The sequence below is a fragment of the Salvelinus sp. IW2-2015 genome, linkage group LG2 (assembly GCF_002910315.2).
Source record: "Salvelinus sp. IW2-2015 linkage group LG2, ASM291031v2, whole genome shotgun sequence".
Classification (NCBI taxonomy): domain Eukaryota; kingdom Metazoa; phylum Chordata; class Actinopteri; order Salmoniformes; family Salmonidae; genus Salvelinus; species Salvelinus sp. IW2-2015.
In genome coordinates, this window is record NC_036839.1 from 13335928 (window position 1) to 13363055 (window position 27128).

The following is a 27128-nucleotide window of genomic DNA, read 5'->3' on the forward strand; positions in this document are numbered from 1 at the left end:
GTGTGTGTGTGTGTGTGCTACAACACATCTTCCAGGAAAATACGCTTCTTAAGACAACCTTAGCCATTAGACTCCCCCCTTTTCCATTAGCTTTCACTAACCATCTATCACAGTGTGATGGAGCTGCTTGGTGCTGTCAGACAGATGAGGGTGAGCTGCTTGGTGCTGCCAGACAGATGAGGGTGAGCTGCTTAAATCAGGTAGAATGTCTTCTCTGAGAAAGTGGTGGCAGCAGCAGCTAGGAGAACAATGTACTCCCATTCCACCTGCCTTTCCCCCCCTGCCTTTATCCCATTACAGTGGCTAAAAGGGCTCTGATTACTATTCACTGCATGCTTATTGATTCCTGCGGATAGCACTGAGGGATACTGTTCTGTCTGCTCTGAAAATAGCAGGATTGAGTTATGGCCGAAGGGAACAGCCTCGTATTGACTGAGGGCTGTAAAGTGTTCCTGAGTAGCAAGTGATTTTTTTTTTTTAATGCGATATGAAGAATCACTTTGCTATCAACAAGAACTGATTATACCTTGTGCTTTTTGAATCCTCAACTATTGCCTCAAGGTTTTAAGTAGAGGTTTCAGGATTTTATTTGGGGATATTTTGGGATCGGGTGGTGGATCAGCTCAGATGGGGTCAGTTGGAAAAACACAGGGATCTATTCCAACCTCTTTAGATTGTCTAAACAACTAGCTAATGTGCATTACCCCTGACCTACTGACTGAGTAGCCTGGTGGTCCAGTCTGTTGGTGCATTAGCCAACTCCTGTTCGTGTCCATTCATGGTCATACCAACCAGACTGGCCTCTGCAATCTCAATGTTAATACGCACTCCAATTTCAAGCGGGGTCACTGATTGGTTGTTGAACACAACGTTCTTCATATAACGTTTTAAGAGTTTATTTTGGGAGAGCGTTGCTGAACTGTTGCCAGTATTTAGGCTACTAGTCACTGAAAATCAGCATTGATATAACATTGATTAGGGTGAGTTTATACGCTGAGAACATTTCAGTCGGGAGAAGGATTAAGCTAGTTACAACACAGGGTAAAAGAGCAAGAGCCGTTGACCCAGAATCTCTAAAGTCAGCTCTAATCCCAAATCTTAAAATGGCAACAGAAAGCGGCTGCGCTATGACAAACCATCAACAGTGCTAGAGATGGTCCGGATATGACTCCCTTATGTACATGACGTTATCAGTATGAATCTAACTGCCTTTCGCTGTACATACAATAGAGTCCTGCATCGGGTCAGATACCCATGGTTCCCCGCAGGTAACCCACAAAATAAATCAGCTGGCGGGTGGAATTTAAAACATTCTTTCATCCCGCGGGTCGGCTCGCGGTTCTGAACAAATATGTTGCGGGTCGGAAACGTTTTAAATCAAGATCTTATATATATTTTTTTAAACCCAGGAGCATGTTGTGTGGTGCTAGAACATTCCTAATTTGACCAAGTTCAGAGATTATGTTCCCTCCCCACACGCACGACTGTGTTCTCAAGTTTACTTTCCCTGGCTAGCCTAGCTTACGCAAAATTATTAATTATTACATTAATTCAGGCTTTAGTTCATTTAGACCATATGCAGGCCATATAAAGTTTAAACCTGTGAGACTGGTAAAAGTTTGAGTAGCCTATAGCCTACTAAATAAATGTAGGCTATTTTTGCAGCCTGTAGCCTATTTGAATCTGGGAATTGTTTATTGGAGTTTTTATTAAACTATTTGATTATCTACGCATAAAGGTTTTGTTTTGTTATGTCAGATAAAGTCTTTTATTAGGTAAGAAGGCTAATTAGAAGGCTCCTTCTTTAAAAGCCATTTTAATTGTCAATGTGCCGCATGGTTTCCTTTAATCACAAATTCATTAATGCAGGGAAAGGGAATAACCTAATAACCTAGTAGGGCCTACTTTGGGGTCATAAAAACAATTAAATAAATGTATGTTATTTGGCGGGTCACAGGTCGGCTCTCAGGATAATTATATGCGGCAGGGTCGGGTTGCAGAGAAAAATCTGCCCTGATATCGAGTATCGGGTGAGGCTCGGAATTAATGTGGCCGGCGCAGGGCGGGTACAGCTCCAAAAACTAACCCGTGCAGGACTCAAACATGCAATACCTGTTTGCTTTCTTCAATTAATAAATTCCCCTTTAAGTCATTTTTTTTAGGAAAAGTAAACATAGATGTGTGTGTTCCAGACAATCTTGTGTGTGGTGTAAGTTGCTAAACAGCAGCTATCGCTCTGTATCTCTCTTTCTAAACACGGGATAGAGGATCTTTGCCAGCTGATTGGGAGATCGAGGGGTTGAATGTGCTGCAAAGTCAACATCACATTGTGGGGGAAGGTAAAGCAGGGGGTCTGGGAGATGAAAATGAGATTTCAAAGTCACCTCGGTGGTCTTTTCCATAGATAGGTACACAATAACACAATGGGGCTCTGGATGTGAGCGGGCTGGGATGGCTCCTTTATCCTCTGCAAACATGAACTCCCCACTGTCTCGCTTCAGATACTGTCAGCTGCTAAGGCTCTCTGGGTTTGCCCTTGTAGTCTTCCAATATCATCTTTCATTTTAAATTCAGATGTAATGCCCCTGTCAGCTCTCCCCTTGCAGTGTTGGCCATCATCTACTCAAATATCTCCATCCCCCTCCTTCACTCACTGCTATCTCTCTCCCTCTCTCTCTCTGGTCCAGTGGTCTGACCAGTCCCAGCTAGGTTCTACTTAAAACACGGCAGTAATATAATAATAAAATAATATATACCATTTAGCAGACGCTTTTATCCAAAGCCACTTACAGTCATGTGTATATACATTTTACATTCTGATGGTCCCAGGAATCGAAACCCACTATCCTGGCGTTGCAAGTGCAATGCTCTACCAACTGAGCTATAGTGAGTCATCTGACCTTAATAGTATCTATTAAATGCACATTGAGACGGTCCACTGGTAACTGAGGTTTTGTTCTTCATATAGCATTGTGACATCACATGGAGACGATGCAACACCAAACATAATGTTAAAGTATTTCGATTTTCACTGAAAATACACTGAGTGTACAAAACATTTGGAACACCTTCCTAATATTGAGTTGCACCCCCCTTTGCCTGCAGAACAGCCTCGTCGGGACATGGACTCTACAAGGTGTCGAAAGCATTCCACGGGGATGCTGGCACATGTTGACTTCAATGCTTCCAACAGTTGTGTCAAGTTGGCTAGATGTCCTTTAGGTGGTGGACCATTCTTGATACCCATGGGAAACTGTTGAGCGTGAAAAACCCAGAAGCGTTGCAGTTCTTGACACACTCATACCGGTGCACCTGGCACCTACTACCATACCCCGTTCAAAGGCACTTCAATCTTTTGTCTTGCCCATTCACCCTCTGAAAGGCACATATTCACAATCCATTTCTCAACTGTCTCAAAGCTTAAAATACTTATTTAACTTCTCTAGGATAGAGGGCAGCATTTTCACGTTTGGATGAAAAGCGTGCCCAGGGTAAACTGCCTCCTACTCAGTCCCAGATGCTAATATATGTATAGTATTATTAGTATTGGATAGAAAACTCTGAAGTTTCTAAAACTGTTTGAATCATGTCTGTGACTATAACAGAACGTATTTGGCAGGCAAAACCCCGAGGACAAACCATTCAGATTCTTTTTTTTTTAGGTCACTCTCTTTTCAATGGGATTTCATTGGGAATCCAGATTTCTAAGTGACCTTCCTGCAGTTCCTATCCCTTCCACTGGATGTCAACAGTCTTTAGAAATTGGTTGAGATTTTTCCTTTGAGAAATGAAGAAGTAGCCATGTTCAGAATGAGGCTCCAGTGAAGTGTACTGTTTGTTTGAGGCGCATGACCAGAAAGCATGCTACACATTTTTTTCCTCCAGTATTGAACACAGATCATCCCGTCTTCAATTTTATCCATTATTTACGTTAAAAAATACCTAAAGTTGTATTACAAAAGTAGTTTGAAATGTTTGGACAAAGCTTACAGGTAACTTTTGAGATATTTTGTAGTCTTGTTGTGCAAGTTGGAACCGTTGTTTTTCTGGATCAAACGCGCCAAATAAATGGACATTTTGGATATATATCGACGGAATTAATCGAACAAAAGGACCATTTGTGATGTTTATGGGACATATTGGAGTGCCAACAGAATAAACTCGTCAAAGGTAAGGCATGAATTATATCTTTATTTCTGCATTTTGTGTCGCGCCGGGAGGGTTGAAATATGATGGTCTGTGTTTGTTTGCTTGGTTGCTATCTTCAGATAATAGCATTGTTTGCTTTCGCCGTAAAGCATTTTTGAAATCTGACACGTTGGCTGGATTCACAACAAGTGTAGCTTTAATTTGGTATATTGAATGTGTGATTTCATGAAAGTTGAATTTTTATAGTAATTTATTTGAATTTGGCGCTCTGCATTTTCACTGGATGTTGGCCAGGTGGGACGCTACCGTCCCACATATCCCAGAGAGGCTAACCTGTCTTCTCTCCTTAATCTACACTGATTAGAGTGGATTTAACAAGTGACATCAATAAGGGATCATCGCTTTCACCTGGCTTCACCTGGTCAGTCTATGTCATGGAAATGTTTTGAACACTCAGTGTTCGTTTCTTTGTATGAATTAGATTCAAAGAAATTATGCTTGCAGAGGTCTGACAAAAATTGACATATCATGATGACTTCGGAATTACATTGAGGAGTACATCACATCAGTCACTGGCTTCATCAATAAGTGCATCGATGACGTCCCCCCCCCCAAAATGACTGTACGTACATACCCCAACCAGAAGCCATGGATTACAGGTGACATCCGCACTGAACAGCCTCGTCCGCACTGAACTAAAGGGTAGAGCTGCCGTTTCAAGGAGTGGGACTCTAACCCGGAAACTTATATGAAATCCTGCTATGCCCTCAAACAAACCTTCTGTAATAGCAACAGCAGACCACCATAGTCCCTGTGCCCAAGAACACTGAGGTAACCTGCCAAAATGACTACCGACCCGTAGCACTCACGTCTGTAGCCATGAAGTGCTTTGAAAGGCTGGTCATGGCCAACATCAACACCATTATCCCAGATACCTTAGACCCACTCCAATTTGCATACCGCTCCAACAGATCCACAGATGAAGCAATCTCTATTGCACTCCACACTGCCCTTTCCCACCTGGACAAAAGGAACACCTATGTGTAAATGCTATTCATTGACTACAGCTCTGCGTCAACACCATAGTGCCCTTAAAGCTAATCACTAAGCTAAGAACCCTGGGACTAAACACCTCCCTCTGAAACTGGATCCTGGACTTCCTGACGTGCCGCCCCCAGGTGGTAAGGGTAGGTAACAACACATCCGACACGCAGATCCTCAAAACGGGGGCCCCTCAGGGGTGCGTGCTCAGTCCCTTCCTGTACTCCCTGTTCACTCATGACTGCATGGCCAGGCACGACTCCAACACCATCATTAAGTTTGCTGATGACACAACTGTGGTAGGCCTGATCACCAACAACGATGAGACAGCCTATAGGGAGGAGGTTAGAGACCTGGCAGTGTGGTGCCAGGACAACAACCTCTCCCTCAACGTGATCAAGACAAAGGAGATCATTGACGGTGCTGTAGTGGAGCAGGTTGAGAGCTTCAAGTTCCTTGGTGTCCACATCACCAACAAACTATCATGGTCCAAGCACACAGTCGTGAAGAGGGCACAACAAAACCTATTCCCCCTCAGGAGACTGAAAAGATTTGGCATGGGTCCTCAGATCCTCAAAACGTTCAACAGCTGCACCATCGAGAGCATCCTGACTGGTTGCATCACTACAGAGGGTAGTGGATACAGCCCAGTACATCACTGGGGCCAAGCTTCCTGCCATCCAGGACCTTGGCAGATAACCTAGTGGTTAGACCATTGGGCCAGTAACCGGAAGGTTGCTGGATCGAATCCCCAAGCTAACAAGGTAAAAATCTGTCGTTCTGAGTAAGGCAGCTAACCCACTGTTCCCTGGGCGCCGTGGATGTTGATTAAGGCAGCCCCGTGCACCTCTCTGATTCAGAGAGGTTGGGTTGAATGCAAAAGACACATTTCAGTTGAAGGCATTCAGTTGTACAACTGACTAGATATCCCATGTTCCCCTCTATACCAAGCGGTGTCAGAGGAAGACCCTAAAAATTGTCAAAGACTCCAGCCACCCTAGTCATAGACTGCTCTCTCTGCTACTGCACAGCAAGCAGTACTGGAGTGCCAAGTCTAGGACCAAAAGACTTCTCAACAGCTTCTACCCCCAAGCCATAAGACTCCTGAATAGCTAATCAAATGTCTACCCAGACTATTTGCATTGCCTCCCCCTCTTTTGCACTGTTGATATTCTCTGTTTATTGTCTGTGCATAGTCACTTTGCGTCTACCTATGTACATATTACCTCAATTGCCTTGACTGACCGGTGCCCCCGTGCATTGACTCTGTACCGGTACCACCTGTGTGTTGCCTAACTTGTTATTTTGTTGCTGCTCTTTAATTATTTGTTACTTTTATTTCTTATTTTTTCTTATCTATTTTTTACTTAACATGTATTTTTCTTAAAACTGCATTGTTGGTTATGGGCTTGTAAGTAAGCATTTCACCTGTTGTATTCGGCGCATGTGATGAATAAAATTAGATTTGATTTGGTTTGAACAGGCTGTTATTATTTCCAACTCAGGTCAAATAAGTAACTGCTGCTTTGAATCTCTTTACCACTGCTGTTGGTGACAGCAGCCAACAAGTCAATAACCAGTCAATAGCTGTAATCATAAGATGAAGGAAGTGTACTTACGGCTGGCAAAGCTTGACCAGATCATGGTCGGTGGTGGCTGGGGCAAGGCCTCGGATGTACAGGTTGGTTTTACTGAGTTGCTCCCAACCTGCAGTGCTGGAGCTACTGCTGTTGTTGGTGCTGCTGTTGGTGCTGGGGCTGGGCGGAGCCATGGGCTGGGAGGAGGAGGCAACAGGTGGCTGCCAAAGGGAAACACACAGAATGGTGTCAGTCCAAGACAAAACAACATGTCGGTGTGAAGTGCAATACTGCTGTTCCCTTTTACTAAACAAGAGGGAGAAAGTGAGAGAGAGAAATAGACTTCTCAAAACGAAGCAGACTACATTGCCTTGCCATATGGATGCAGGGCCATTTAATTGCTCAAATAAATATATCTGTTACATTCGTATTGTTGTCTTGCAGAGCTAGTGATTGCCAGCCAGAGAGTAATCATGAAACAATGAAAGTCTGCATTTCATTAGTGGGTTAACAAAGTGTGCGTGGATTTTATTCCAACCCTCAGCTTTGTCTATGAATCTTCTCTCCACCATGAGCTACACAGAGGCATTCTTATTACTCACTCCCACTGTAACCAATAACAGTATTTTAGTGCGCTGGACCAGAAAACCATCTGTCTTCACCACAAGCATATCGTTGTGTGGCCCAGCTAAATCTTCCATATTGGTGCATACTAAAAAAGGAACTGTCCCGATACTCCATCATTTGAGACTATTGAGTGGGTGCCCAGTGTGAGGATTAATATTTCACAGAGCAGTGATACATAGAGTGAAGTCAGCACAAACTGGGTCCAGAGAGGCCTGCAGATCTGCTCTGACACTAGTGTGAGACTGGATGGTTGTGCGTGAAAGAGTGAGCCCTTCTGAGGCCATCGCCCCCTGGTGACTGACTGACTCCAAACTAGACATCTTAACTATACCCCCAGCATGGTTCTTCCCACTCCACTGCTTCCATACACTAACATGCAGACTTTAGGTACGGTGCAGAATGTAACTCAACCTCAAGACCAGTACTGCTATTTCTGAACTCTGAGGATCAGCGTGATTGAAACAATGACACGCCACCCATTTTCTGTAACTTGCCGGATGCTAACGATGTACCCTCTCGAATCAAATGGAAAGAGATGAGAATTTCTGTTATATACACGAACAATGTGTCAACCAGTTCTTCCAGCATTGAATTTCAGATATATTTCCAAGATGCTTGCTCTAATTCAATCAGCATCTATAAATCAGATGGGCCGTGTCAAGAATAGCTTGTTTTCCACATCTCAGAAATCCCTTGTGTGATTGAGCAATAGGCTATTACACAGATGTAAGATCTTGATTTGAGCCAGTTTGCTATGTGGATTAACAATTTTTTTTTTATGTGGATTATAATTATGGACATTTTTGTAGGGGTTGATACATTTTTCGTAAGGGAAAACCAAGTCTGATATTTCAAAGTGGAAATTACAAACTTCAGAAGAGTTTTTAAAAATCAAATGCATTGCAGGAACATTCTCCTGCAACAGGATGATGAAATTAACATCCTACATCTGTAGCATGCTTCCTGTTTGTAGGGCCACATATGTTATGATCTTAAAAGCTGGCCCTCTTCTAAAACTGATCTGTGTGTCTGTTCTGTGTCTGACACTGATTATCACCCTTCCCCCTCTGAGGAATCACAAGAGAGGAAGCTGAGATGATACAATAGCGCCGGGGGAGATAGCTGTCTTTTTTACGGGCTCCTAACCAATTGTGCTATTGTGTGTGTTTTTTCCCGCGTTATTTGTAACTTATTTTATACATAATGTGTCTGCCACCGTCTCTTATGACCGAAAAGAGCTTCTGGATATCAGGACAGAGATGACTCATCTCGTACTTTACGAAGATTCTTTTTTTTTTTTTTACGAGTCGGACGCAAAGGATTTACTTCATTCGCATGAAGAAGAGAAAGATATAGGGGACGTAGGTCGGGGTGCCTTGTAAGGATCCGACGGCGAGTGGGTAATCTGCCTCTACCATCAGTCCTACAGTGGTTCCTCCTTTAAAAGTTGCGTCATACTGCGGCACACCCTGCGTGCTGCTGCAGCGTTCTGTGGCACGTCATTTAATTCTCAGCCATTTCTTCTGTTACTGCAAGTTATTGCTAGTTTGACCACCAGAGGGCATCTTTGAGAAGCATTCGATAGTATTCCGTATTGGCATTACCAGAGAATTTAAAACCTTTTTTGTAATAATGTAGTATATGGGATTGATTTGAAGAAATTTGGCTTCATTAATTTGATTAATATTATGGTGTATCCATTCAGAGAAAAATTGTCCGTTTGTAAATTCAGACCGTTTCGCTCTCGGAGCGCACACTGGACGTTCGGGCCGAGGAGTAGGGTTGATTTGAGAGTTCTGGACTTACAACGGCAGTCAAGTACCCAAGCTAACGTTGGCTAGCTACTTCCAGACACAAATGAGACCACTCTGACCATTTTACTCACCCTAGCAGAGCTGGTAAGGCAGTTTTCGTGTTAACCAGAGCGTAGATGACTTTAAATGTGCTGCTGGAAACAATTTCATTGCGCTTTTTTCCCAACGTTTACTGACACCGGCCATATTCAACAGGTGTTGAGCGCTGGTAAAGTAATTATTCTGCGCTCTGGTACACTCAGACGAGAGTGCTCTGAAATCCGGGTAGATAGTAGGCTGGATAAAAAGTAGTTCATTGCATCCGCTGTGGAGCCCAGTTTCATAATATTTCCCAGCTGCTTGCAGTCGTTTTGAAGTAAATGTCAAAAAACAGGACTTATTTTAGTGCATTTTTCACCCTGCCAGCTCCTATGGGGCGGCAGGGTAGCCTAGTGGTTAGAGCGTTGGACTAGTAACCGAAAAGGTTGCAAGTTCAAATCCCCGAGCTGACAAGGTACAAATCTGTCGTTCTGCCCCTGAACAGGCAGTTAACCCACTGTTCCTAGGCCGTCATTGAAAATAAGAATTTGTTCTTAACTGACTTGCCTAGTTAAATAAAGGTAAAAAAAAAATTAAAAAAAAGATTAGTTCTATTGACCACCGTTGCACCAACTCGCCTTCCAAACGTTCTATTCCCAGCGTATTGTTCAACGTCACAATGCCTGCTTCGCTATTGTTGGCAATGAGACCTGCTCACATTGTTTTATAGTTAAAATGTAAACAACAAAAATAATATTGGAACTCTGCGGTCTTCCCATTGTTTCCTATGGGGGAAATATAGGCATGTCTGTCTATTTCGCCAAATATCTTGCAATGTGTATATTTAGATTTTTTTCAAGTCGGGTGTAACCAGTGTGAAATGGCTAGCTAGTTAGCGGGGTGCGCGCTAATAGCGTTTCAATTGGTGACGTCACTCGCTCTGAGACCTTGAAGTAGTTCCCCTTGCTCTGCCGCGGCTTTTGTGGAGTAATGGGTAACGATGCTTCGAGGGTGGCTGTTGTCTATGTGTGCAGAGGGTCCCTGGTTCGAGCCCAGGTAGGGGCGAGGAGAGGGACGGAAGCAAAACTGTTACACGGGCACCATTTTAAATCAGGAGAATCTCCTCTTTGTAATTATGTAAGTCTGGGCAGCGAGCTCGTTTGTCATCGATCGCTAGACCTGAAATATTCCGAAGTTTTTATTTTTTCCCTACTTTTTCATTACGCAGACATATGCACAGTTGACACCATCGAGGTGCAGATGTTTACTTTCTACACAAGTCGTTTTTTTCCAGTTTCGTCCGACAAACAGATTGTAGTGGTAAAATAAAAAGAGATACATTTTTTTAATGGAATTTTAAGCATCACTCCAGTCAAAACAGGCTCCGCGAACATTCGATTCCATTAATTTGAGCTCGCACTAGTGTTCCAGTTTAGCCAACGATATTAAGCCGTTTTTCAGCCTTGGGTGAATTTGGACTCGTTCTATTGTCCAGCCTATAGATATCCAGAGCAAATTTACGAAAGCACCCGAATGTCCATTGAGAAAGCACAACGACTATACCATTTAGCTAAGCTAAGAATGACGGGAATAATCAAGCCAATAAACGTTGGGTAGTTAGATAGCCTATAGTTAATATACTGGCAAGTTTGATGTATAACTACTAACGTTAGGTAGCTAGCTAACATACCGGTACATACTGCTGTAATGATATGCTATGTGGTTCGTAAGGACAGCGTAGCAAACAAATTGTCAGCCAACATAACATCTAATGAAAAGTCATTACTTTATTACATTGAGTAGCAAGCTACCCCTTGGTCGTTAGGGCAAATCTGGTCTGTGATAGTTTTTTTTTCCCACACTTAGCTCAGCTATTAGCCCTCCTCCCCAACTTGCAACAAATCTCATTCTTTTCCCTCTTCCACGGGTCATCATTCTGCTTCTGAGTGGCTCGCTTGTGGGCGTGCAGGCAAGATATGGCAGCATCTTTGGTTATGCGTCAAGAATTCTGCATACAGTAGCACGTTTGTATAAATGTGTGGTTATTCACAGGCAAATTGTTATATGCTATGGAGGTACATTTGATTTATTTTCAATCAAAAATAATTGTTCTGAAAGCAACTTTTTTCCAGACACAAAGGAAGTCAAAGCGGACACCTACGAAGATGGCATCTCAGGTAAGCAGCACTGTGCTGTATTGACGTATCCTAAAAACGACATCTGCTGCTTTAGATTGAACGGTCATATCTCAGTTATTGTTTTCATATCTATAAAAAATAAACAGTTTTCTTTACTTTCAGAAAGCGAGCTGACCAAGGGGTGGAAAATGTAGATATTGCCAGATGTTCACTGTCCGAGGAACAGGCCGTGGAAGCTTTATTGCTGGCAAAAGTGTCCATAACCAGAGCTAATTAAACTGTTCTGTGTTCTTTTTCTCCATCTCTGCCTGTCTTGTTGTACATGGAGCCTGTCTCACATACATGGAGCCTGTCTCACATACATGGAGCCTGTCTCACATACATGGAGCCTGTCTCACATACATGGAGCCTGTCTCACATACATGGAGCCTGTCTCACATGAATTTTTAAAAACTTAAGATGTCAGCTGCTAATTTTCAGATTTACACCACATAAACACAGCTATTTACTATCTGTTGCTGCCAAGTCATGATTTCCCTGGGGGTTAGCCTTGCAATAACCAAGTGGTGAGACACATAGCCCTCTATATTTAAATGCTTCAGGTACACTCCGATAGGTGTCTGCGTCACATACAGTATCTTATATTGACATTATCTTCTATTGTTTGTCCCCATGTGTCTGTTTTTCAGCATAACTTAGTGTGGACACCAGGTGAGACCACACACACACAATAACAGTCTCTCTTCTTCACTTCATCCCCCCCTTCTCCCTAAATCCTCTAGGTTATATCAGCTGTTTTGGTGAACCCCTCCCGCATCTGAACTGGCTGACACAGAGGGCACAGCATGATCATAGGTGAGATGCCACTTGGTCGGGTCAACAGGAAGTATTATTAAAGAGATGCTTTACATTGAAATACAGACAGAGATGTAGTAGTCCCAGAGTTAATGATCCAAGGTCAGTTTTGCATTTCACCTCCTGATTTAAGATGACTGAGCGTGTTAGAATAAAAAAAACAAGGCTTAATCATGCTCTCTCATCTGCAGTTATGCAGTTTTGATGTGAGAGAGGAAGCCAGTCCCGTCATCAATGTGGGGATCTCATGCGTGGTAATAACTACAGTACATGTGCATATAGGACTTGCATCCTTGGCACAATAAAGTTATTATATTCTACTCTATCCATAGGCTTCATTAACGCTATTCAGACTTGAAGTTGATACAACTATGATAGCTGAGGTTCATAGATTGGAATGAATATTAGTTCAGAACCTAACGTTTTAGGGTCCATACACAGATCAGCTACATACTGTAACTAGCTACACATCCATAGGCATACAGTTATTTTTATCCTCCACTACACAATAAGCAAGTAAATAGTTAGCTAGCTATGTTTCTTCAGCTGCATTGCAAGGCAAGCTTACACAATTGTACATTCAATTTGCAGTAAATGCTTTAGCTAGCTAGATTCTTTACATCCACTATTTCACAAGATGACAGCCTGGTTTGCTGGTTCTCTCAGGAGTCCCTAAAACATTAAAGACGAATTACAAATTCATTCTCCTAACACTAGCTAGCTGGCTAATGTTGGCTAGTCGTAAAATTAACTTTATGACAAAAAAATATGCACAAACGTTTGTCTCTACATTAACCAACATATTCCTCTCAATTGTAATTTTGTTGCTTGACTCGTTATGACGCTATAACAACTTACATCTGGTTCCACCATAATGTTTTGTAAGCCATCTTTGTTGAAGAACGCCACAAGGCAAGGGTGGCTCGCGTCAAAATTAGTCATTGGAACCACTCAATATGATTGGTCATATAAAAACCTTGGGACCCAAATGCATAATGAGTGCTCTAACTCCCCCTTGTGGTGGTCTGGAGCAATGAAGCTGTGACGCTGGGTACCTCTAAGTCCCGCGTTGCAAGCTCCCAACTTTTAAAGGAGGAACCACTGTATTAGCCAACGTGCAATCACTGGATAACAAACTGGATGAGCTCCGGTCAAGACTATCCTACCAAAGGGGCATTAAAAACTGTAATATCTTATGTTTCACCGAGTCGTGGCTGAACGACAACATGGATAACATACAGCTGGCTGGGTTTTCCGTGCAGCTGCAAGATCTGTGTCTATTTGTTGATGCACAAAATCTAATATTAAGGAAGTCTTGAGGTTTTGCTCGCCTCAGGTAGAGTATCTCATGATAAGCTGTAGACCACACTATTTACCAAGATAGTTTATCTATATTCTTCATAGCTGTCTATTTACCACCACAAACTGATGCTGGCTCTAAAACCGCAATGAGTTGTGGGCGGGGACCTAGTGGCCGGGAATTTTAATGCGGGGAAACTTAAATCCGTTTTAACTCATTTCTACCAGCATGTTAAATGTGCAACCAGAGGGAAAAAAACTGTAGACCACCTTTACTCCACATACAGAGACGCGTACAAAGTTCTCCCTCGCCCTCCATTTGCCAAATCTGACCATAATTCTATCCTCCTGATTCCCGCTTACAAGCAAAAACTAAAGCAAGAAGTACCAGTGACTCACTCAATACGGAAGTGGTCAGATGACGCAGATACTAACCTAAAGGACTGTTTTGCTAGTACAGACTGGAATATGTTCCGGGATTCTTCCGATGGCATTGAGGAGTACACCACATCAGTCACTGGCTTCATCAATAAGTGCATCGATGATGTTGTCTCCACAGTGACCGTACGTACATACCGCAACCAGAAGCTATGGATTACAGGCAACATCCGCACTGAGGTAAAGGGTAGAGCTGCCACTTTCAAGGAACGGGACTCTAACCCGGATGCTTATAAGAAATCCCTCTATGCACTCCAACGAACCATCAAACAGGCAAAGCCCCAATACAGGACTAAGATTGAATCCTACTACACCGGCTCCGACTCTCGGCGGATGTGGCAGGGCTTGCAAACTATTACGGACTACACAGTGAAGCACAGCCATAAGCTGCCCAGTGACACGAGCCTACCAGACAAGATAAATTACTTCTATGCGTGCTTCAAGGCAACTAACTAACTGAAGCATGCATGAGAGCACTAGCTGTTCCGGACGACTGTGTGATAACGCTCTCTGTAGCCGAAGTGAGTAGGATCCTTAAACAGGTCAACATTCAAAGTTGCAGGGCCAGATGGATTACCAGGACGTGTACTCCGAGCACGCGCTGACCAACTGGCAAGTGTCTTCACTGACATTTTCAACCTGTCCCTGACCAAGTCTGTAATGCCAACATGTTTCAAGCAGACCACCATAGTCCCTGTGCCCAAGAATACCAAGCTAACCTGCCTAAATGACTACCGACCCATAGCACTCATGTCTGTGGTCATGAAGTGCTTTGAGAGGCTGGTCATGGCTCACAACACCATTATCCCAGAATGAGACCCACCCAAATTTGCATACCACCCCAACAGATCCACAGATGAAGCAATCTTTATTGCACTCCACACTGCCCTTTCCCACCTGGACAAAAGGAACACCTATGTGAGAATGCTATTCACTGACTACAGCTCAGTGTTCAACACCATAGTGGCCTCAAAGCTAATCACTAAGCTAAGGACCCTGGGACTAAACACCTCTCTCTGCGTTTCCTGACAGGCCGCCCCCAGGTGCTAAGGGTAGGTAACAACACATCTGCCACACTGATCCTCAACACAGGGGCCCCTCAGAGGTGCATGCTTAGTCCCCTCCTGTACTCCCTGTTCACCCATGACTGCATGGCCAAGCATGCCTTCAACACCATCATTAAGTTTGCAGACGACACAACAGTGGTAGGCATGATCACCAACAACGATGAGACAGCCTATAGGGAGGAGGTCAGAGACCTGGCAGTGTGGTGCCAGGATAACAAGCTCTCCCTCAACGTGATCAAGACAAAGGAGATGATTGTGGACTACAAGAAAAGGAGGGCCGAGCACACCGGCATTCTCATCGATGGGGCTGTAGTGGAGCAGGTTGAGAGCTTTAATTTCCTTGGTGTCCACATCACCAACAAACTATCATGGTCCAAACACACCAAGACAGTCGTGAAGAGGGCACAACAAAACCTATTCCCCCTCAGGAGACTGAAAAGATTTTGCACGGATCCTCAGATTCTCAAAAAGTTCTACAGCTGCACCATCCTGACTGTTTGCATCACCGCCTGGTATGGCAACTGCTCGGCCTCCGACCACAAGGCACTACAGAGGGTAGTGTGTACGGCCCTGTACATCACTGGGGCCAAGCTTCCTGCCATCCAGGACCTCTATACCAGGCGGTGTCAGAGGAAGGCCCTAAAAAATATATTTTCTTTTACTTCAGTTTATTGTAGTAAATACTTTCTTCACACTTATTTTTCTTAAAACTACATTGTTGGTTAAGGGCTTGTAAGTAAGCATTTCACGGTAAGGTCTACACCTGTTGTATTCGGTGCATGTGACAAATACAATTTGATTTGATGGAATCCCAATCATGAAGTGGTGACAGAATTGCCCAACCCTCAAGATGGACTCGTTCCAAGCAAGAGATCTTCTTCCTTTCCGGTTCACATACCTTCACCACGGAAACCGACTTGACCTGCTGTTTTCAAGGCGACGATGAGTATTTCATTTCCTTCATTGTTTTCCTTTCTGACACAAACAGCTCTTTGTATGGTGTGAAACTATTCAAATTACATGACTACCTTTTCACAAAGAGTGCTGCTATGACTCTAAAATGATCTCAGAGGGCTGTCCTCAATTAACTCTGACGGGACTCTTGGCGTTTGAAGGATCCCATGTATTTTCCCTCTATATGGTGGGAGGACAGGTTAAGACATTAATCACCATGGCGTGCATGCTTGAGGTCATAACCTATCGGCTAGAGGTTTTGAGATACGAGGCAAGGTACAATTTATCTATCAAGCATCATATCTGACATACGGGCTATGATTAACCTCTAGACAAAGAATGTAACTGACATAAATGCAACTTTCTAATTTCAATGTGCCAAAAATAACCCTGGTCTTTGTCACTGTACTTTTTTAACAGAGAAGTCCATTCCATGAAATACACCTGAAGAAACCCAACACCCCACTATTCCATGTTAATCTTGCACTCCCTGGATGTTTCTGTTTCGGGCATAAATCTCATGGTGGGGTCTATAGGGATCAGGAATTTCCATTTTAAACCACCTTTCGCAGCATTTCACTATCCATTTCACTATCCATGGTCAGATATCACAAATTCTACCACTTACTGTTGTATGAGTCATCATTCAGCATCATGTCTCATTCGGTTAACAACAATGTTACTCTGCAAGTGCATTAAATAAAGATTACATTGAAAGTCTGAACCCAAAGGTGGCATTGAATATTCTCCTATTGAGTTGGCCTTATAACTCAATACATAGTCCTAGCCTAAAAGACATGAGAAAAAGGAGATAAAAGGTCAAAGCTGACATGTGTCCTCCTAGGTGACACTGACAGTAGAACCTGATTGAGAATCATTGCATGGATTTTTAAAAACATGTCCCAAATACCATGGATTCAGGTAACATGCAAGAAGAAGGATCACATGTAATCTCCAGGCTATCTGTCAAAGAGTATCACGTCCTGATAGGTCACTTTACAAAACAGTCAATTCTTTCACGTGTTTTCTGTCAACTCTAAAGGCCCTTCAATCACAGTCACCGTTTGAACACATAACAGACGCATCTGGTATGAAGTGCACATGGTACAGAAAGCATTGGGTATAGGTTGAGAGCCATGTTGATTGCTCTCATAATGTTAAAGACGGTGTTGTTGGATATTTGTGCTTTATAAACATTTGAACAACAAGCGCTTCGTGATCATGTAGTCCTTCGCAGCAATCCAATATATTCAATGGCTTGTTTTAACTTTCTATACATAACTATCAGTCTGTTCCATGTAATAGCGAAGAGAAAGAGAACATTTAGTTAATGTTATAGCTTGACATAATCATCTGATCTCATCATCAGGCCCCCAACTAGGAAGTGTGCCATCAGCTCCAGATTTATATGAACAAAGACAATCTTTGAGGAAAATGCCCGCAGTTCCCTCGGGCGAAACCCACATACTAAAGGATAGAAACTCCCTTTTCTACAGGACTGAAAGCCTGCTTGTTTTCATACATCTGCATGCCTATTGAGCTCCAGAGTCTAAGGGAGTGTGATGGGGGGAACCCAGCCTCTTATCAGCATGCTCCAGACCAGCAGAGCCGTCATATCCGAGCTGGAAATACACTGCGCATCCAGTAACACAGACCGCGCCCCTCACAGCACTATCCCAGCACTGAACAAAAACTGGCCTCTTGTTATGACAGCAGACTTGAATTATACTGAATATGAATAATCCTGAAGTCTTCAACACCATCAATAGTTTCATTATGTCAAGAATGTTAGTCCATTCCAAGTTGGGAAAATCAGATGCATGCTTGAATTACATTCCACTATGCATTCATTTAACATGCGAAACAGCAAGCTACAGAGGCACATCATATTTTCCAAACTATCATTCAATTATATCAAGGTCATTCCAATACATTTCCTCATGACCTCAATGTTATCTGGGTGGATTATTACATTGTTGTAGGTTTGAAAAATATGAAAATGTGATTTGGGATGGTTTACATAGAATCCTTCCAGTCATATAAATAGGTCAAATATCAACATTGTCTAGGCACTGCTACTGAACCAGTTCTACATTGGAACATGAGGGCAATTCCACAGTAACAGAGCGGCAGTGAGACTCCGATTTTTCACTTATTGCAAAGTTAAATAAACCAGATAACTCTATTTACAAGGACTACTTTTAACAATTTCCACTGAACATTTGACAAAAACATACTTAGTTGAAGAACAGTGCAGATGCAAAGTTTGGTAACAGAACGACAGCACAAACCGTCATTCTGTTACCAAACTTTACATCCGCACTGTTCTTCAACTAAGTGTGTTTTTGTAAAATATTCAGTGGAAATTGTTAAAAAATAGTCATTGTAAATAGAGTTGTATGCTTTGTTTAACTTTGCAATCATTCGTTTTTGTTTGGCACACAACGTCAAAAAAATCTGAGTCTCATTAACACTCTGTTATCATGGAATTTCCCATTACAGTAGCCAGGACAAGCTCCTGAATCTCCAAAGTTTAAAGGTAAAGTGGAATTTCAGAGAGCCTCTCTTCACTTCTCTACCACGACATATCAAATGAATTGCATTTGATAACAAACTATATAATAGAAACCATAAACAAAATGAATTGTTGGTTAAAATCCAGGTCACAGAAAAAGGTTGATGAGTGGCTAGATTCACTTTTAAAAGGTCTAAATACACTGACATAAGGACCAACAAACAACAGTAGCAATAGCCTACCAGCTGACTGAAAGAATACAACGAGAATAGAGCAGAGTTTCAGAGTAACCCACTAATACTATATGAGTAGAAATACGTTTTTAAATGCCCAGCAAAAGTCTGTTTACAAATGAAAACGAAACTTTCTGTTCTTCAATTCCCTCTGCGATTAAGCTATTCGTCACCATAGGCTGATCAAAAAAACATTCCTGTTTGGCGATTTGGATAAAGTCCGTTTGGTGGTGAGGAGGATTACTATTGCATACCTCTTGTATAATCAAATAGGCTATTTACCTGCTTACGATACGGAGTCCTCAATGAGTTCGCAGAATTCGCAAAAATCATCGTCGGTTTCCAAAGTCCCAAAACAGATTTATTTCGAACTATTTGTATCCAATGGCTGTTTAGGATAAGTTGTACATTTGACCAGAGATGTGTTTTTAAAACAAATCGTATCTTTGCTACACTAAAGCATAGACTATAGGTTACTGTAGGCCTAAATGGTATACTGTATTTGACATATACTACTGTACTATACAGCGATGGCAATGTATCCGCGAATCAGTCTGAACTTCGTTTGCCCAACCCCGATCTTTTGACTGAGTTCATTGATTTGCATTGAGTCTTCCGCAGAACGGACCCAGCTACGGTGGGAAAAACCATTACTCTATCCGGTATAGGGATTATGACTTCACTGGATAACATGAAAACAACACTATATAATAACTTTTTCTGCAAATTCCAAGGAGATAATCTACAACAACATAGCCTATATAAGATGTAGAGGCCATGCTGGTTAATAGCTGGTATGATAAAATAATAGGTCTATAAACGATAGATTGTTACAAACAATGTTTCCCTGTTTTGCTACACTTTGTCTAGTCTGAAATGCATACCATACATTCCATAGTGCGGCCATCAGATAGTTAAAGGAGCAGTACGATATTTTTGATCGATTCAGGACTCGTATCTTATTACAATTTGAAGAATATTTAAGAAATGGAATGAACGCAGGCCACAACTTAGTCCATTAAACACAAATGATTGAATTGTTATGAAGATAATCAACACTGAAAGAAAAAGTACATTGGGGGTTATGGCCATAGGACACTCGTTGAAATAAGTATTAATCCGACTGATGAAAGCAGACAAAAAAGAGCAAACAGTGAGATGAAAATACACATGGAAAAATGTAATTGAAAAGATATACAACCAATTTGAAATGTCAACTGTTCTAATCCAGTAATAGTTACAAAGTATATTCTGATAGGGTGACCCCGCTTTTTATTATAGCAAAACATACACTTAGAGGCTGCACTAGGCTATAAATCAAAACCAATTCACCTGCCATTCTCAGTCTCTGATTGGAAAACCAACTGTGGTGATGTAGTCAGAATGTGAATGCATGCTGACCTTAAGGTGGTCGTTGCCTTTGTGGTCATCTTTTTGACCTCTTTCTTGTTCTACCAGGCTCTTTCTTTCACCTGGCTTGTTGTCATCCTTTACATCCTTTCCCCAACTGCATTTCCTGTCTTTAACTAAGTCTATTCGTTTTGTTCGCCCTTTTGTGTCAGGGGCTTTGAACCAACTGCTAATGAGATTATGCAACATCTGGTCTTTTGACCACTGCAAACAGAGCAATGTCAACATTGGTCTAAAACCAAATCAGCCCAAAAACCCAATCACAATAAAACGTTTCCTTTTGGTTTCAGAATGTGCTCACTTTAAACCACGATCTACCAAAAGCTCCAATTTGAATCTTTCCTTCCTCTTTTTTTCCTTGCTGATTTTTTGGGAGGTTGTCCAAGTGATACCGTATGTTCATTTTGAAACACACAGACGTTTTAACATATGGTTTCCTAAAAGACACTGCAGAGTCATATAGATCGAGCATGTAGGGAGGTCCTTTGGGCCACCATGAGGTGTCAATATATGTCACCCTTAAAGGGAAAAGAGAGACCTGAATTAGCACTCCGTGGAGGTCACTGAGAAATGGGGACCAGGGCAGGGAGAGCGACAGACAGTGCAACTATCCCTTTTATATAGGAGTCAAAGGTACATATCTCTATTGCCTTAAAGTTGTTACATAAAACACATAGCCGCCTGTAATTGTTCTTTCGTGTGAATGCATTTATTGACCTGAAGCTTCATTCATTCTTTTCTATAGGAATTGATGCTGGCAATAATGTCATCTAATAATATATTCCATTTAGCAGATGCTTTTATCCAAAACAATTCACAGTCATTCGTGCATGCATTTTACGTACACTACCGTTCAAAGGTTTGGGGTCACTTAGAAATGTAGTTGTTTTTGAAAGAAAAGCATTTTTTTGGTCCATTAAAATAACATCAAATTGATCAGAAATACAGTGTAGACATTGTTAATGTTGTAAATGGCTATTGTACCTGGAAACGGCTGATTTCTAATGGAATATCTACGTAGGCGTACAGAGACCCATTATCAGCAACCATAACTCCTGTGTTCCAATGGCACGTTGTGTTAGCTAATCAAAGTTTATCATTTTAAAAGGCTAATTGATCATTAGAAAACCCTTTTGCAATTATGTTAGCACAGCTGAAAACTGTTGTTCTGATTAAAGAAGCAATAAAACTGGCCTTCTTCAGACTAGTTGAGTATCTGGAGCATCAGCATTTCTGGGTTTGATTACAGGCTCAAAATGGCCAGAATCAAACACTTATTTCTGAAACTTGTCACTCTATTCTTGTTCTGAGAAATTAAGGCTATTCCAATGCGAGAAATTGCCAAGAAACTGAAGATCTCGTACAATGCTGTGAACTACTCCCTTCACAGAACAGCGCAAACTGGCGCTAACCAGAATAGAAAGAGGAGTGGGAAGTACATTAGAGTGTCTAGTTTGAGAAACAGACGCCTCACAAGTCCTCAACTGGCAGCTTCATTAAATAGTACCCGCAAAACACCAGTCTCAACGTCAATTCACCTGTCCAGTGTCTGTGTTCTTTTGCCGATCTTAATCTGTTCTTTTTTTGTTGGCCAGTCTGAGATATGGCTTTTTCTTTGCAACTCTGCCTTAAAATGATCAACTTGGATTAGCTAACACAACGTGCCATTGGAACACAGGAGTGATGGTTGCTGATAATGGGTCTCTGTACGCCTATGTATATATTCCATTAAATATCAGCCGTTTCCAGCTACAATAGTCATTTACAACATTAACAATGTCTACACTGTATTTCAAATCAATTTTATGTTATTTTAATGGACCAAAATGTGCTTTTCTTTCAAAAACAAGGACATTTCTAAGTGACCCCAAACTTTTGAATGGTAGTGTATGTGAAATAAAACTAAAGATTTGGTCCTCTACAGACTTAAAGCAACACTTCTAGTGCTTGAGAATTGCTGTTATACATGACGTATGACAAATATCTCACCTATGTGTGAACCTACAGTCACGGAAAGGCCTGCAGTGATATCCAATTTCCCACGGCCACAAATCAGTTCCTAAGCAGGCTGTTTTGACATGATACAGTCTCTGCTGAATCAGCAGAGCTAACAAATTATCAATTTAATTCTGGCTTTATGTCAGACCAAACCCTACAGACATCAGGGCTTTTACAAAGAATCTAGCAGCTTGCCTAATAGATGATAACTATACACACCATGCCACTATACATGCCAATTTTAGCCATTTATGAGAACGGTAGGTTTAAGACTGCAACAGGGAATTGCTGGTAAGGAAATCAGCTACTTCATCATTCAAGGAATCAGGCACCCACAGCCCATATAATTATAAGAATCAGTTTGTCTGGAAACTAACAGCAGCTATACGGTTTAACACAAGAGTTTGTCCTCTTTGAAAGGCTGACATCTCCCATCCATTTCCTTCCTCTCCGTTAGCTCGCTCAGAGTGAGATCCAGCAATACCACAGCACCCTGAAATTCAAGTGGAGGAAAGAGAGTCCCAGCAGTACCAGGAAGGCTTTACAAACAGCTCTGTATATTTACCTTCCTGCCTGGATGGAAGGGGTGAGTTCAGGGGACTGCCCCTCTGAGGCAGCAACAGAATCATTTTTGACGACACCCAGCGAGTTAGGGTGGAAGCAAGTAAGCCACAAAGTGTGTGTGTGTGTGTGTGTGTGTGGAATGGTGGTGGGGTAAGAACAGCTCAACCTAAAGTTGTCATTATCCAGGATTGGGAGTAGATTAATGGAAGGTCTTTCCATACTTCCAAATTAAAATAATATGATGATAAGTCAGTTAGGAAAATCTCACACAAAACATGATCAAGGTATTACATTAGATTAGCTATAAAGGAGACTCTGCAAGGTATCAGGAGTGTCAAATTGCACAGACAATTCAATAAAAGCTTGTAGAGTGGATGCTACACTCGTGACAATGATGGTCTTACAAACTTTTGCTTTAGACAAACAAAACTTCCCAAATGCCTGATCCTGAAAATGTGTGTCAATCTTGATTTTGACAGAAGTCTGCAGACAGTTTTGCAATGATAAACGAAGAGTAGCTTGGACAGGACAGTACAGTACAGGGTAAACATGGTGTACTGCCCATCTGTCTGAAGCACTCACTGGTCATGTGATGTCAGCACCAGGGATGGGATCATGTGGCAGGTGATCTAAGTTTGACTTACTGCACCAGCACTGAGGGATAGAATATCAAAAACGGATGTTTTGCTGTCAAGAGCACATTGCTCAATGAGAGATCTTTGGCTTTATTGGTGGTCAGTTGAGAGGGGTTGTAATAGAACATTGCAAATTCCCTTTTCACGTGTTTTTTTTATGTCATACTCAATGCCACATTCATATAAGAGCACTTCTAAAACTGTGAAGAATGTTTCATCTTGTGTACTGACTAAATGTAGAGCATGCAATGTATTCCAAGTAGGAAACAAATATTTTCATGTCATACTACTCTATATGGCAACAAATTAGATTTGTATTATTATTATTGTTTTACTGTGAAAGCAAATAGGAAACATTGAATAACCCACATCCATTCGTTAATATTCATTTGAAATCATTCATATCCATATTGCTTGAAAATAAATACATGATTGACATGAATGCACCCATTTTCAATTACCTTTCCTATTCCCCGCCTCAGATCCAGCGAGGTGTTTCATAAATAATTCAAGAAAGGGGAAATTGATTATCAATGCAATAGCCTGATACGAGATGTTTATGTTTTTCTTATAAGATATGTTCTCATGAAAAAAAGACAAGGGCCTTGATGAGAAGTGAAAATCCCAAATTCTAAAACCCTGACTACAGTCTGCCTCTGTAATAATTGACTTTGCAAAGTGAAGGAAAAAAAATTGATTGAAATATTCCTGCTATATTACAATTGATATAACAGCCCCTGTTGCTTTATTTCATTGCATGCTCATTTCAATTGTTTCACGCAAGAAGCAATGAATAAGAAATGATTACCTTGATGGCCTATGTGTCACCATTGACATCTTTCTAACTCTGATGAGGCTTTTCAATCTTTTCTCTATTTTTTATGAAAGAGCCTCTTGGCAGAGAGAGCCTCAACAGCAGGGTGGGTATTATTGTGCACCGTGTAAACCCACATTTTGTTCATGTCAAAAGTCCCCAAGAATGAGAATCATAGGAGCACAATGGTTGCTCTTTCAGCCCTGCACCAACATAAAGAGCAGCGACATTGTGCTGTTCAACTGTGTACATTCAGCTGCTAGGCAACTCTCCAAACTTTATTGTAAACATTGTATAGGGCTTTTTCAGCCTCGGCGTAATGCCATTGTTCACAGTCTCTGCATGTAATGTCCGATGGCAGTTAATGTGTTTACCTTCAATTGATTACTATAGGCTTGTGTTGACAACAAACAAGAATACAAAATAGTGATTTAATTGGATTTTAATCATTATTTAAGCTTGTAAAAGAGTATTTCCTTCAATGTAAACACTTCTTCACCAGTAAGGACCGTCTGTTCTTCAAACTATTGTAAATCTGTGAACCCCTAGTCTAGTGGATCACTGAAATACTGGATCACTCACATAGATATTCGACACCAGTTTGTACCAAGCACTTTGTTCTGAAACTAGAAGCAGTCTGTTCTGCTCCACTTGAATTACTCTATCAAAGTACTGTAGCTAGTCTCCTGCCGAAACAGAAATCCAGTTGCTTGACAAACATGCTAAAACACGCTATGAATTTCTGTGCTTTGTCAATGCGATTCCTGTGAGACTATCTCAAAACGTAACAACAAATGGAAGACAACAAAAGCACATATCATGAATAATGCAATATTTTGGCGCTTACTGAACATGATACAGCTCTTCTATACAAAATCAATATCACAACAAATAACATACAATATCACTAAACCTTTAAAGACTCCCAACATCACATACACACCAAAATAGACGAAAAATCTGTGCCAGGCCCCCTCAATAAGATCATAATAGGGTCATTGCATTTGGATTCAAGCAGAGAGGCCAGCAGGACAGAGCAGGACAGTAAAATGTAAACCACCATGTCAGCTATCCACAAATCCATGAGCAAGGCCCTGTTTGAAGTGGACAAGCCACTTCTGTACTAAGGCCACCTCACACATATATGGTGTGTCATAAAACAAACTGAAAGGGGCCACATCCCTTTCCATGTGTAAATCACATGAATGACCCTATTTTTAAATCGAATTCAAAGAATGACTCTTTAGCCAATGGAATAGTGAGATTTGAAGGGGAAAAAACACATAGTATTTTGCTCATCAGTAGGAAGATGGAGTTGGGTGTCTTTTATAAAGTCAGCATTTTATGACTAAATTTCACCAATGAATGCAGGTGCCATTTTGACTAACTTTGGCGAATAAGCTAATACTTTCTCTTCAAATTATATCGTCAAATAAAAGAGAAACCTGCTCTTGCTAGTATCACTTAGTTGTATGGAAGCTCTTCAAATGATATCAAAATGGAAAATAAATCGCCCATGCATTCATAACACAGCTATAATAGGCTGTGTAGCTAACACAACGGCATTGCAAAATCCCGTTTAAGGTCTTTTTCATTGGATCGACACACTCAGATGTCTATCTCTGTTTGAAAACATATCCTCATTTTACTGTTGCATACTAAGCAGCCTATAGGGCTGCCGCTCTGGGACCTTGTCTTTTAATAGGCAGCCAAGCTGATTAAACATGTATGGAGCTTAAGTGAGGCAAAGTATTCTGTAGGAGCCTCTTGATGATCAGTGGTGATGCCTGTAGGTCAACTGAGGACTGTCATTTGACCCCCATATGCCCTCTGATTTTCAACACATAATTCATTAATGATGCTGTAAAGAATTCGATCAAACCTGACTTGCGCTCTTATGATCATTCATCAATACGAAATAGCATATCAAAAACTACATAAACAATTCACAATAAAATTAATTGGGTTGGGAGATGCTATCTTGATCTAACACTTAATTATACATGGCAGTGTTTAAGGGATTTAGGAATAACAGTAATCCTATAAATTGTGCATCGTTTCTATTAGCTAACCCTGGAGAGCCACAGTCACCCCAATGTAAATCCAAATGATCCAAGTCAATAGTGAACCAAAATATCTGTCAGAAGAGTTTTACAGGTGTTGAGATGCACTAAAGCTGTCCAGGGTGCTTAAGTCAGAAAGTGATCTCAATCTATTTTCCTGAATACATAGGCCTATGCGTTTCAAATGACTTAATAAACAGAACCCCAACGAACAAGAAATCTGACAGACAAAATAGAGTACAATAATCTACCGAGGCAGATGAAGAACATGTTCTTATCAACTGTCGAATCTAACCGCGCATTGATCATTTTACGATGTAGAGTCAATCGCCCATTTTCAAGTATATAGAGCACTGTTTTACTGTACCTTCGCTTGCAGGTATCGGGGGTAGTAATATGAGTACTGGGGGTACATCTGTTGTTGCCACACTTTTCCCATGAATATAGAAAGATGAACTAGTCGCGCAGGAACTGAAGGTTACTTCAGTATTTCCTTCAATTCGGTTTTTCGTCAGTCAATTCTCTCGTTGTTGGGAGACCTCACCCTGGAACCAAACAGCGAAACAGTGGGATATCAACCAGCCTCTGCGCAAATGAACTGCGTTTCTGCGTGGGCGTTGGACTTGCTTCGGGTGATGGGTTCTCTGCTGTGGGCACATTCTGACTGGAGCCAAAGTGGTCACTGCAAATGCTGACCAGTTGGCTATTCATGCAATCTCATTCGGAACAGTGTCAAGAGAACAGTTTGATTAATTTTGATAATACATTTTGTATTTGAAGATACAATAAGGACGTTTTAGTCACTGATGCACCGGAAGTCCATAGGCCTACTCTCCAGACATCAGTCTCCAATGTTGGACAGGCACTCTCACCTTTGCACCAGCAATACAAACATTGCCATGTGACATCAATAAGTGCT

The 27128-nt window shown here is 41.5% G+C and overlaps 1 protein-coding gene across 1 annotated transcript in view; it reads right to left on the reverse strand.

Annotated features, from left to right (window-relative positions):
* LOC111972725 (RNA-binding motif, single-stranded-interacting protein 1) overlaps window positions 1–26927 on the reverse strand; it is a 43343-nt gene extending 16416 nt beyond the window's left edge. The window contains exons 1-2 of the mRNA XM_070449337.1: window positions 26577–26927; window positions 6810–6988 (exon numbers count right to left, since the gene is read on the reverse strand). Coding sequence (XP_070305438.1) covers window positions 6810–6988; window positions 26577–26648 — 251 coding nt within the window. The 5' untranslated portion in view covers window positions 26649–26927. The remainder of the gene's footprint in view (window positions 1–6809; window positions 6989–26576) is intronic.
* Window positions 26928–27128: the final 201 nt, after the last annotated feature.